Genomic DNA, 14,205 nt, shown 5'->3' with positions numbered 1-14,205 from the left:
AACACAACCACTACAATAACTACAATAACACAGCCACTACAATAACTACAATAATACAGCCACTACACAGCCACTACAATAACTACAATAATACAGCCACTACAATAACTACAATAACACAGCCACTACAATAACTACAATAACACAGCCACTACAATAACTACAATAACACAGCCACTACAGTAACACAGCCACTACAATAACACAGCCACTACAATAACACAACTACTACAATAACACAACCACTACAATAACTACAATAACACAGCCACTACAATAACTACAATAATACAGCCACTACAATAACTACAATAACACAGCCACTACAATAACACAACCACTACAATAACTACAATAACACAACTACTACAATAACACAACTACTACAATAACTACAATAACACAGCCGCTACAATAACACAACCACTTCAATAACTACAATAACACAACCACTATAATAACACAACTACTACAATAACACAACCACTACAATAACACAACTACTACAATAACTACAATATAACAGCCACTACAATAAATACAATAACACAACCACTACAATAACTACAATAACACAACCACTACAATAACACAACCACCACAATAACACAACTACTACAATAACTACAATAACACAACTATTGCGATAACTACAATAACACAACAACTACAATAACACAACTACTACAATAATTACAATAACACAACCACTACAATAACATAATAACTACAATAACACAACTATTGCAATAACTACAATGACACAACCACTACAATAAAAAAACACTACAATAACTACAATATAACAGCCACTACAATAAATACAATAACACAACCACTACAATAACTACAATAACACAACCACTACAATAACACAACCACCACAATAACACAACTACTACAATAACTACAATAACACAACTATTGCGATAACTACAATAACACAACAACTACAATAACACAACTACTACAATAATTACAATAACACAACCACTACAATAACATAATAACTACAATAACACAACTATTGCAATAACTACAATGACACAACCACTACAATAAAAAAACACTACAATAACACAACTATTACAATAACCACAATAACACTATTACAATAACTACAATAATACAACTACTACAATAACTACAATAACACAACTACTACAATAACACAACTATTATAATAACTACAATAACACAACCGCTACAACACAACCAGTACGATAACACAACTACTACAATCACATGACTACAATAACACAACAACTACAATAATGCAACCACTACAATAACACAACTACTACAATAACACAACTGCTACAAGAGAGAAAATACAACAGGTATATCTAACACATAACATAATAGTAATATGCAACTTACAAAGTCCTCATTGGTCATTCATTCATGCATTTTATTAATTAATTCATTTATTTTCTCAAATTTCACTCCCACACAGAAAAAAGAGCTTGGAAAGATTGTCCATGACACTTAATACCTCTGCCTACTTCCTTTAGATTAAACCTTTTTGTTTGTTTTTTGGTTATTGTTTTTGTTTCACTACCTGTACAGAAATAAGGTTGTTTTAGCTCAGTGTCCTGTATCTGTAGTGTTGTTACGGTACATCCTGAGCTGGGTCTTAGCTGGAGATGAATGCCTTCCTCACTGCCTGCGCGCGCACACACACACACACACACACACACATCATGACTGTAAAGATAGGACCTGATTACAGGGAGAGACGTGGATCTGTTCACTTGTCCTCAGTCTGGAATCGGATGCTTTTCCAGAAATCCCTGTTTGCGGTGTGATAGCTAACGATAACCCCAGTGTTGCCTGTGGAACACTGTGTGTGGAAATGACATCATCTCTATGCCAGCTCACAGCATTTGATGAAGTAGATAGCAAGATAAATTGCTTTTGGAATTAAGAGAAATTAAAGCAGTACTGAATTCGAGATGAAATCTGGTAACAGGAGGATGTTTTATTTCCTTTTCTAGAAGCTGCATAGTTTTTATTGAATCATTTACTGTACGATAGCATGAATGGCATTCAAACCGGAAATGTCAGAATCTCCTCGCTAGGTTGAAAGTGATGTTAGTAAACTGGCAGCATTACTCTCGGGTCGAGAGTCGCTCCCGGGTAACGTATTCAAATCCCACAGTTTGTATGCTCGCCTAAAGCTTGGGCGTATAAACGACCTCACTGTGGTTCACAGAATGGAGCTTCCTCTCCGACAGGATCTCCAAGCCTCAAAACAGGGCGAGAAACAGACCCTGGAAATCAATCTGGCCGATTGTCGGGAGTATACATATTCACTGGCTCCAGCATAGGGCAGGTACTGGCCTGCACCAGAGGATGATGGGTAAACCCTGGGCTGAGAAATGGGGCTGTCAGAGTCCACTGCAACTCCACAGCTAAACTCTGTGATCCATCCATATGGCTATCACCTGGGCATCCACAACAAAGAATTACTCCCCCTCCACCCAACCTCTCTCTCTCTCTCACTCTCTCTCGCTCTCTCTCTCACAAGAGGAAGAAAATGTTGACTTCCCCTTTAAGGTATCTGTGTGCCAAGAGAGTGAGACGGGGAAGAAAGAGGGGTAAGGATGAAAGAGTGATTACAGCTGGCAGAGCCTTGACCTTTGGGAGAGCCGAGGAAGACAAAGGAGATGATGAAGGGTATGAGGAGGAAGGATTCCTGCTATCAGTGTCAACCGATGTGAAAACGCCGTGCAGCATTTAATGAAAACACATGAGACTTTGACCCCTCTGACCCAGTAGGTACATCCTGGTAGAGGTCATTAAGAAAAGAAAGCAGAGAATAAGGATGGTTTAAAGGAAAACACATTCCCAAACATTCCCAAACACAGTGCCCTTATGACCTGAAGACATGACTATGTTTAATGAGACAGTTGTCCATCTAGGCTGCACTAAGCACAGTACGTGCGACTGACAGGACAGTGTAACAGGTAACAGGTGGAGCAGATAACAGGTCAGTTACTCCGCCCGCATTCTATAAAAGGTGGAGAGCAACAGATGATGCTTTCTCCATGATTTTGTATCAAAAGGAAAAAGCATCTCTTTGATGGCGTAGACGGGGCGTGCCTGTCAGCGCTCACTAGGGCTAACAAATCTTTTTGGGGTTGGTGTGAGAAGACCTGCCACATTCAAACTGCTGATCCACAGTACAACTCATTCTACTGTCAAACATCTATTACACTAGCCAAGGTCATACAGCACATATTTTCAAAACCAGCACTCATCATGTTGCAGGAATACACCCATGCTAGGAGCAAAACATTTATGTACTGGATATATTCAGTATGTTTGTACCAGTAATGTTTAGTCCAGCTGGACCAAGCCAGGGTTGAAGAGTTCAGCTGTGCTTCAGATGTAGGAAGCCAGAGGAGACTAGCTGTGGTGGAACCCATGATACACTGAATCCCAGCAAGTGCCCTGCAGAAAACCACAAGCAGGGTTCCTGAATAATCACACTATAACAGCTCTATAACAGATCTGTAAGAGATCTATAGCATATCTATAACAGGTATATAACACATCACAACCCTACACCTTCCGTGATAAACATAATTCAACAACACCTTCAATTAAGACAACTTCAGTTATGACAGAGGCATTCAGAGAAATCTGCCTGTATCAGAGCATATTGTGATGTAATGACATATTGTGATGTAATGATGGCCTTTGGGAGACAATCTTATCCAGAGCGACTTAAAAAAGTGCTTTGTCATTTCCTCGTAGAATATATCCTAGCCTATACAATAGGTTAGAGTCCAAGATACCAATGAACTAGAATACTGTAGCAATACAAGGATCAATACTGATGCCTAGAAGTGAAAAATATGTATAAGCTCTATAATAGACAACAATTAGTGTAATAAACAATAAGTACTAGAGTACTGTGATGTAACAATCTATTGTGATGTAATGACGTATTGTGATGTAATAACATATTGTGATGTAATGATCTATTGCGATAGAACAATCTATTGTGATGGAACAATCTATTGTGATGTAATGACATATTGTGATGTAACGATCTATTGTGACGTAATGACATTGTGATGTAATGATCTAATGTAATGTAATGATCTATTGTGATGTAACAATGACATATTGCCATACTGTGATGTAATGACATATTGTGATGTAATGAAATATTGTGATCTGTTGTGATGAATCTCTCATGAATGTCTCATCCTGTGTGTTGCCTGTTCCATTACTCTGACACACCACATTATCCCCTCATGAGCGTGAGACATTAATCAGTCTCTGCTGGTATGTCAGTACATGCTGACTGTTTGAGGTTTTTAGAACTAAAGGAAAAAGGAAGGCATGATGGGGATATGGCCGTGTTGGGAAGGAGAGGTGCTAACCAGCCTGTCTGGGTGACTTACAGACCTGCCTGTGTGACTCACAGGTCTGTCTGCGTGACTCACAGACCTGTCTGGGTGACTAGCAGATCTGTCTGGGTTACTCACAGGTCTGTCTGGGTGACTTACGTCTCAAAGTATACCCTGATATCTGATTTCAATGTATACGCTGTTGGGTAATCTCAAAGTACACCGTTATGTCATCTCAAAGTACAGCATCACTGATATCAGAATACATAGCTGTGTTTATAAATTACCACTGGATATCAGTATACATTATCAGTATACATAGCTGTGTTTATAAATTACCACTGGATATCAGTATACATTATCAGTATACATAGATGTGTTTATAAATTACCACTGATATCAGAATACATTATCAGTATACATAGCTGTGTTTATAAATTACCACTGGATATCAGTATACATTATCAGTATACATAGATGTGTTTATAAATTACCACTGATATCAGAATACATAGCTGTATTAATAAGACACTGATACCGTTTTATTTATTAATGCAGAAGTGCTTAGGCTTCTTGAAGACTCTATTACCCCTCTGCCTCTCTCCAGTGCTAGTCAGTCTGACTCCAAACATAACCCAGCATTTAATTAATGAACGTACACCCCACACAGAACTAAAGAAAAGTACCCTGAACTCTGCTTCTGGGGTCACCTCTTCCACAGCTAGCTTGGAAGTGAGCTTGGAGTAGGAATGCGCGACTCTGAGCTGCTGCATTGCTTTCTAACGCAGCGCCTCTGCCAGCTGCTGAGTGTGGGGGGGTCTGGAGGTGGAGGAGGCATCTCCTCCGTGCCAAACACGCTGCCACCTTCCCCGCCGCTCAACCGCAACTTCAAAGACAAGGCCAAGATGCTTGACCTCCTTGCTGTACACACGCACATTCAGACTTCATTTAGTGTCGCTTCAGCCCAGTTCTTACTAATCAACCCTCCATCTCAACAATGCCCCGCCTCCCATCCCCAACACCACCCCCATCTCCTCCACACACTATCCCCTAAAAATATCCATGGAAAGCTGCTTAATGACTAATGCACCCACAGATCTGGCATCCGCTAATCAGCTGAGTGCTCGGTCGCACACACCTTTTATTTTTAAACGCTGAGCAGAAAGGTTGCTGCAGAATTGTGGATTCGCCATCTTTTCTTAGAAATATACCCAGCACTCCAAATGAGGGTTGGGTGGTTATTGGAGGGTTAGTGCTCTGGGCTCAGCAAGAGGCTGCCGTGAGGACATGGCTTGTCATCGTCTCAAAGTGCACGCTGTTGCCTCCTCTCAAAGTGCATCCTGTTACATTGTCTCAAATTACATCCTGTTACATCGTCTCAAATTACATCCTGTTACATCGTTTCAAAGTACATACTGTTACATCGTCTCAAAGTACATCCTGTTACATCGTCTCAAAGTACATACTGTTACATCGTCTCAAAGTGCACGCTGTTGCCTCCTCTCAAAGTACATCCTGTTACATTGTCTCAAATTACATCCTGTTACATCGTTTCAAAGTACATCCTGTTACATCATCTCAAAGTACATACTGTTACATCGTCTCAAAGTGCACATGCTATTGCCTCCTCTCAAAGTACATCCTGTTACATTGTCTCAAAGTGCACACACTACTGCCTCCTCTAAACATACATCCTGTTACAGCATCTCAAAGTACATCCTGTTACATTGTCTCAAAGTGCACACACTACTGCCTCCTCTAAACGTACATCCTGTTACAGCATCTCAAAATGCACGCAGTTGCCTCCTCTCAAAGTGCATTCTGTTACCTGATCTCCAAGTACACCGCTGTTATGTCATCTCAAAAGTAGTGTTACCTCATCTCAAAGTTCACTCTGTTGCATACTCTCACGATGCCCTCTAATACATTACCTCAAAGTTCAGCCTGTTATATTACTCTTCTCTTAGTAATAACACACCGCTGCACAGAAAGAAAGTTAATAATACACAAACTGAACCTTTAAATACGTACTCAAACACATTAGATTTAAAAAGTAAAGCAGGACTTATTTTTATTTTAAGATTTTTATACATATTTATTGAATAATATACAGAGATTTAATTCTACAATACGTTAATTTTGTAATGCAAAATAAACAGGTTTTTTTTGGATAGGACATCCTTTTGAACCAGTGTTCAGACAGACATGACTATTAGACAACAGCTCTGCACAGTGTACCGAGTGGCAGTAAATTAATCCACCAGGTATACGGACTGACAATTCCGATTATTCCCAGTTCCTAATAATTCAAATTATTCCACTTTCCAAATTTTCATGCGCAGGTTCTTAAAAATTGTCCCCAAATGTGTATGTCGTAACAGTGTCCTCCGCAGTTTACAACACTTACTGTGTTTGTTCTCATATTATATAAAATCCATTATAAAAATCTAACTTACTGTGCAGCTGAAGGAAATCTATTTTGGCTTTAATTCACTACAGCAACTTATTGAATGCTAAGATGTGGTGCCAAAAACAATCAAATGTTTTTATTTCCTTGTTTTTTTTTTTTACAAGGCCCGTGTGACTGCTGGCATGATCAATAGCCAAGCTTTCGAACTTGCTTATTGAATTAAACCATGCTGGTGCAGCCTCGCCAACCTGCCCCCACCCCATCCCAACCCATCCCCGAGCTGCAGTGGACAGAACAAACAGCCAGTCAGGAGAAATGACTCGAATTTGCAGGAACGCTGCTGAACTCCCAAGTCTGCGTGAGACAAATCTCAGTAGAATAACATTGTGCCCTGTTGACCCTCTGCAGAGCTGTCAGGCAGATCATTTGAGAGACAAAGTTCTGAGTTTATTCTGCAGTCTGCCTTTACAGCAAACCGGAAAGCACAATCGTTCGCAAGGACTGATGTGCGGCCTTTTAAACAGCTTACCCTTCCACTTCAAAATAATCTTTGGCACTCTGTCGCCATCTAGGTGGTAGGAGTGGGAACTACAGACGTGGGGGGGGGGGATTGGCAGTGATTGATTCTAGTGCATTTGGATGTGACACTTGGTCCAGGGTTCATGTCGGGGATAAGAGCGAATTAAAGGCAGAAGGAGAAACAGAAAGTGAAATGCAGCAGCGAAGGGTGTCTGACACCTCACACCCCGGCCAGCCGCTCACACAGAGCCGCAGTTAGAGAAACATCGCTCGGCAACGAGCAAACATGCCCTCCGCCCAAGGCTTATCGCTCCCGAGACATGCGGCCGGATAAGACACTGAGCGATGGATGAGAGCGCCACTCCAAGGTCAATCTGGCAAACGCAGTGCCGAGGATTACGCCGAGGTTAGCCTGCCGATTCCAGCCCCGGCCAAACTAGAAATCGATTTCCACACTGTAAGCACCAGGCTGCATCAGCAAAGCTGGAACGTCTCATCCTCTTAGTAACAGCCCAGTCTCTGCGGACAAACGTCCAATGGACAATGGACAGCAGTGCAACAGAAGTGTACGTGGTGTTTGGCGTAACGCCGGGACAGACTCATCGTGGATAAGGAACGTTGATCGGCTTCTCACTTCACAGTTGGCCTGTCATGAGTCTGACCTCCTAGTCCCTGTCACACACACACAAACACACACACACACACACACACACACACACACACTGACCCAGCATGGCCCATCTCACTCCTCAGGGGAATGTACAGCATAAACACATGTAGTTAAAAATGCGCCTACTCACCATAGTGATTCCTCCCATTCACAGCCAAATCACACAAACAGAGAGAGAGAGAAAAAATCTGTCTCAGAGTGTCTCAGATAGCAATTCCAACAGCGCCTCTAGCCTCAGAGGTGATGTCTTAGCAAATTACAAACCCCCACACACATATATACTTACACAGACACACACGTATGCGCTTAAATACACGCGCACACACGCACACACACACACACACACACACTCACAGTGACAGAGAGCTAAGTACAGACTTAATCACGATCAGGTAAATAGGAAGCACAGCGAGTGTTTTCCATATTCACAAATCTGAGTCAGGGCCATTATCCCAGTGCTAGTGTCTGAGTGAGGAGACTGAGTAGAGGCTGGGAACTGAGGAAGAAGACCTGACAAACACCAGAGAGAGAGAGAGAGAGAGAGAGAGAGAGAGAGAGAGAGATAGAGAAAGAGTGAGCGAGAAAGAGAGTGAGAGAGAGAAAGATTGAGAGAGTGAGAAAGATAAAACTTTGTGTGGCCTTGCTGCCTGAATGTAGCAGGCATGCGTGAACCACTGATTACAGATTTCCCAGCTATTATGTGTCTGAAGGAGGGATGAGTTATACAAACACAAGAGGATGAGAAAGACAGACAGGGAGGGTGAGACAGACAGGGAGAGAGACATGACAAGATTCACACAACAGCATTTTTTAGTGTGGTAGAGCAAAGCACACATACATACACACACACACACACACACATACACACATGACACACACACACATGACACACACACACACATACACACACTCACACACACACGCATACACATGACACACACACACACACACACACGCATACACATGACAAACACACACACACCTTCAAACACTGCCCTTCCACCTCCACCAAACAAGAACACAAATAATATTTCATTTCATTCTCCTCAGACATTCACTTGTTCGGTCATTTACACTTAATGAATTTAGATCCAACAGCCTTCTGGTTAATTAAGCTGATATATCTTTAGTTTCTCTCTTAAGAGACGCACAGACACATCCACAGGAGGGAATATCTCTCCCCGTCTCCGTCTCCGTCTCCGCTAGGCTCAGAGAGGAGCAGTGAGGGGGTGAAGTGTGGCAAATAAAACAACTCCCTTTTCTCCTCCAGCTCACGTGACGCTCTCAGCCTGTGGGGAGAGCCGGATCAGTCTAACAGACTCTTAAGTGTGAGTGAAGCTTGGATGCATGGGTTACCCCACAAGGTCGAAACCTGTCTGAACCGAGGAAAGTCCATTACTGCCAAGCTCTGGACCAGTCACCTGGGGAGAGAGAGAGCTGGACGCAGCATGACTCAGGCATCATTTACACGGACGGGGGGGGGAGACAGAGAGAGGGGGGGGGAGACCCAGAAAGAGAGAGAGGGGGGGGGGGAGGGAGAGAGAGAGAGACACAGAAAGAGAGAGAGAGAGGGGGGAGAGAGGGGGGGGGAGGGAGAGAGAGAGGGGGGAGAGAGAGAGAGAGAGAGAGAGAGAGAGAGAGAGAGAGAGAGAGAGAGAGAGAGAGAGAGAGTGAAAAGCTTTTTTCTCATTCTTTACTGGACCCATTTCTGTCCATGTACATGACATGAGCACCTCAGCCGTTGTGTAAATGCCAAACTCTTCACATCTGTCCCTCTGTCTCCTGTCTGAGATCCACAGAGCTGAACTTGATTCTCTGCACATCATTACTACTTAACAACAACAGCATGTCATAATAAAACCAGCATCACACACACACACACACACACACACACCATTAAACACCCCTCCTTATCCTCTGAGTCTTGTCTAAGGGTCATAGAGCTGATCTGTGAAGATTAATCCAAACACAGTGCAGCCACATTCCAAAATCACTCCCAGAGCTCCAGTAAAACCAAACACATACACACACACCCAAACACACACACACACACACCCATATGCAAACACACACACTCACACACACACCCACCCATACCCAAATACAACTTCTCACACATACCCAAACATCCACACCCAGACCCACTTACACACCCACACATGTCCAAACACCCACCCATACCTACATATGCTCACACACCCACCCACCCATAACCAAATACACATGCCCACATACCCACTCATACTCACACATACACACCCATACCCAAACATCCACACACCCAAACACACACATCCACACACTGATCCATATCAAAATACACACACCCACATTTCCATCATATTCAGATATACACTCACACCCATACCCAAACACCCATACCCAAACACCCACACCCACCCACACACATGTTCTACAGCAAAAGCAGCCAGAGTCTGAGAGAAGTGCGCACATCCGCCAGCGTCTTTGATCGGGTCTGTGGATTTAGTGACCACTCCCAGGCGACACTGCTGCCTCTGCCTCGTTTACAGGAAGAGTGAAGCTCAGACTTCCCCTGCTCCGCTGCAGAAGAAGAGAACCTCTGCTGTTGCGTGCGCGTGCATGTGTGTGTGCGTGCACATGTGCGCGCGTGTGTGTGTGTGCGCGCATGTGTGTGTGTGTGAGGGCGTGTGTATGACATCTTCCGTGTGCTCGTGGAATGCATGTGTGGTTATGGCCCTGTTACCGCTGTAACTAACATAGTTGACAAGTGTGTACCACAGCAACATACCCGTGTTAGTGTCTCCCATCAGAATGAGTACACACAAACTACGATATCACCTAGACACAAATCTATCAAACTACAATACCACCTAGACACAAATCTATCAAACTACGATATCACCTAGACACAAATCTATCAAACTACGATATCACCTAGACACAAATCTATCAAACTATAATACCACCTAGACACAAATCTATCAAACTACGATATCACCTAGACACAAATCTATCAAACTACAATACCACCTAGACACAAATCTATTAAACTACGATATCACCTAGACACAAATCTATCAAACTACAATACCACCTAGACACAAATCTATCAAACTATAATACCACCTAGACACAAATTTATCAAACTACGATATCACCTAGACACAAATCTATCAAACTACGATATCACCTAGACACAAATCTATCAAACTACGATATCACCTAGACACAAATCTATCGAACTATATCACCTAGACACAAATTTATCAAACTACGATATCACCTAGACACAAATCTATCGAACTATGATATCACCTAGACACAAATTTATCAAACTACAATATCACCTAGACACAAATCTATCGAACTATGATATCACCTAGACACAAATTTATCAAACTACGATATCACCTAGACACAAATCTATCAAACTACGATATCACCTAGACACAAATCTATCAAACAGCTTTTCTCTTCCTTTGCGGAGGGAGGGGTTAGGGGGAGGTGGTATCTTATGCAGCTGTTGTCTGTTGTTGGTTTAACGCAGATACTGTGTCTCTACTGCCATTTAACTACGGCACTCAGGGACGTGAATCCTCCTGGCAGATATTATTACAGTATTATTATTATTATTATTATTATTATTATTATTATATTATTATTATTGTTGCTGTTATTGTTATTGTTATTATTATTATTGGATTACTTTCCCTTCCAGTTTCTGTTTTACTTTCCTGTTTCCCCGAATCTTCCCTCGCTGTGCTGAGTCCACAGAGGAAGCAGATAAGTAAATACAATATAAAAGCAACAGACCAATGCCTAAGAGAGGCAGAGAGAGAGAGAGAGAAGAGCACAGCGAGCGTCTGCCCCTCACGGCTCTGCTGCGACTGGCTTGCTTAGCGTTCCGTTTTGAAAACGGGGATTTATAGTCAGTTTAATTCACAACAGCCGGCACACGAGGGACAGCTAGAAATAAGACCGTGTAAGAACGGGCGGACGGAGAAACGTGCACCTCTGTCCGTGCAGCATGTGGTCCAATATGCGGGCGATAATTGATGAAGACGTGTAGGATGTGCGGAGCTCAGGAGGAGGTAGGAAACACGGAATACTGGCGAGACTGTGTGGAAAGTGTCAGCTCCACGAGCGTGCAGGCTGTGGGAAAACGGCGGCTCCTCTAGGAAAAGTTCAATGAGCCGCCTCGTGCTAATGCGTGGGTAATGTTTGGCAAAAGGGCACTACTTTATTTTAATGGCCATTAAGTGACTGCTTAAAGGAATCTACGGCAGTCACGCGCTCCTAACGCAAGCACGCGTGTGCAGTGTTTGAACGTGACACCGATGAGCTCATCTGAAGTTGGAAATGCTGGCCCACGCGGAGCTCACGGCGAACATTATCGCAAAGCGCGAACGCAGCCAGACGCCCGAGCTCGGAACAGTGACGCTTTGCTTTGTTTGCTCCTCTGTCGGCCAATGTCGAACTAATAAAGAGAGGCCCTGCGCGCGAGGTTTTTCCCCTTCAGTGCGTTTTATGGCTTGCGCTCAGCCAGTGAAAGGTGATTTCCTTCTGTCAGCATAACCCCGATAAATGCAGCGATATAACCAGAAGGCGCATACAATTAGGAGTCCAAAGCGCAGGACTGTGAGCCATCCGGACCGCCCGTGCATTCCCTGTAATAACGCCGCTTTGGTCAGCGTGCTTTAACACCTGTTGAGCATTAGGACGTAATGAAACTAACTTCTACGTAGTACATATATCTGGTGTACAAAGAAGGCCTAACAAAAACTGTGAGTATAACGTACTGAACATTTATAAAACTAATAAGCAAAACAACGGCTTTCCAATGAAGGAACAACAGTAGCTGTAGCTGCACATATTCGCATGGGTGGGTAAGCCAGCTGTGGGCCATTCTTGACATTATATCCTAAATAAACAGGCATCAGACATTTTCAAATTTAAGATATCCAGCCCGTAGAGAAAATGGCCAAGCTGGAAAAAATCCTTTCTAGCTGCTGCTTCGCCATAAAGTGTCCAAAGCGTAAGTACGCCAGCAGCCCCGTAGTCGGCATGCCGTGTGAAGCGCTCGCTCTCTTCCTTTCTCTTTCTCGCTCTCTCTCTGTCTCTCTCTCTCTCTCTCACACACACACACACACACACCGTCTCCCTAATGAACGGAGCCAGAGGAACGCGCAACTTCGCAGCTGAGCGGAATATAGATGCGGCTGCAAACACAGTTCGCTCGTGATCCAACACAGCCCGGTATATTCCCGCCTCTCCGTGAACGACTGAACACACACAGAGTCCAGTAACCGCACAGAGCTGCTTATTTTAATGACTACAAATTGAGGCATTGTGTAAATATATATGTACATATAAATATACAACGTTATACTGCAAACTGAATACGACTGTCGAGCTTACGACATTCAGTTAACTCACTCGTGGAAAGCTATTTGTAAATGACTTATAAGGAAACTGATAAACAGAAATGCTATTGCTGCACACATCGGGCAATTTAAGAATAAAGGAGGAGGCAAATGAGAGCATAAGTTCTATTTAGAAAGCAGGCAGTGCCCAGCGCCCCCGAAGAAGGCGCTAAATGCAGCGACAGCCTCGGATGATCGCAGCAATGCGTGATCCTCACCTGGCACACGAGGAACCAAACGAGCGCGCGGGTTCCGAAGTCCATGGTCTCAAATCGGCGTGAACAGGATTCAAAAGAGCGTGCAGGCTTGGCCAGCTTTGTGCATAATTCCAGAGCGCAACTGCCACTGCGCGAGCGAAGCCCGTACCTCGAGCCGCCAACTTCCCAAATAGAACTGCGGCTTCACGAGCAAAGCATTGGCCACGAGCGCCGAGTCCACGACCAACAGATTTATAGGGGGTTTCTTCGTGCCTACGGAACCCCGCGCGCCTGTGTTAGTGCGCAAATACGTGCCAGCTTTTAATGCGCGTGTATAGTTTCCACGCAGCCTCTTTTTCCAGTCAGATGGGCGATGCATTGTTTTATACACATTTAAGAGAACACGCTTATTAAATTCTGTTCCACGGCGGTTTGCAAGAAAGCTGAATTTGCAGCATTCCGACGGATCTAATTTACAAGCTGCAAGATCCGTAAAGGGCAATTATGGGACTCAGCTCCTGAGGTTTCAGGACAGTTCATATATTTGCACGTTAGTGTTGTGAGGGGACTGCGAGCTCCTCACCTTTCCCCTGTGCACATTTGGAAGGATTTTCCGTTTGAATAAGCCCAAATCCTGTAT

The 14,205-nt window shown here is 43.4% G+C and overlaps 1 protein-coding gene across 2 annotated transcripts in view; it reads right to left on the bottom strand.

The window, feature by feature from the left end:
* Positions 1-13,807, bottom strand: part of cdh13 (cadherin 13, H-cadherin (heart)) — a 267,459-nt gene extending 253,652 nt beyond the window's left edge. For both annotated transcript variants that reach the window (XM_035525754.1, XM_035525755.1), the window contains exon 1: positions 13,587-13,807. In XM_035525754.1, the coding sequence (XP_035381647.1) occupies positions 13,587-13,631 (45 nt within the window). In that variant the 5' untranslated portion in view covers positions 13,632-13,807. The remainder of the gene's footprint in view (positions 1-13,586) is intronic.
* Positions 13,808-14,205: the final 398 nt, after the last annotated feature.

The sequence above is a fragment of the Electrophorus electricus genome, chromosome 4, assembly GCF_013358815.1.
Source record: "Electrophorus electricus isolate fEleEle1 chromosome 4, fEleEle1.pri, whole genome shotgun sequence".
NCBI lineage: Eukaryota > Metazoa > Chordata > Actinopteri > Gymnotiformes > Gymnotidae > Electrophorus > Electrophorus electricus.
This window is presented reverse-complemented; position numbering and strand designations above follow the sequence as displayed.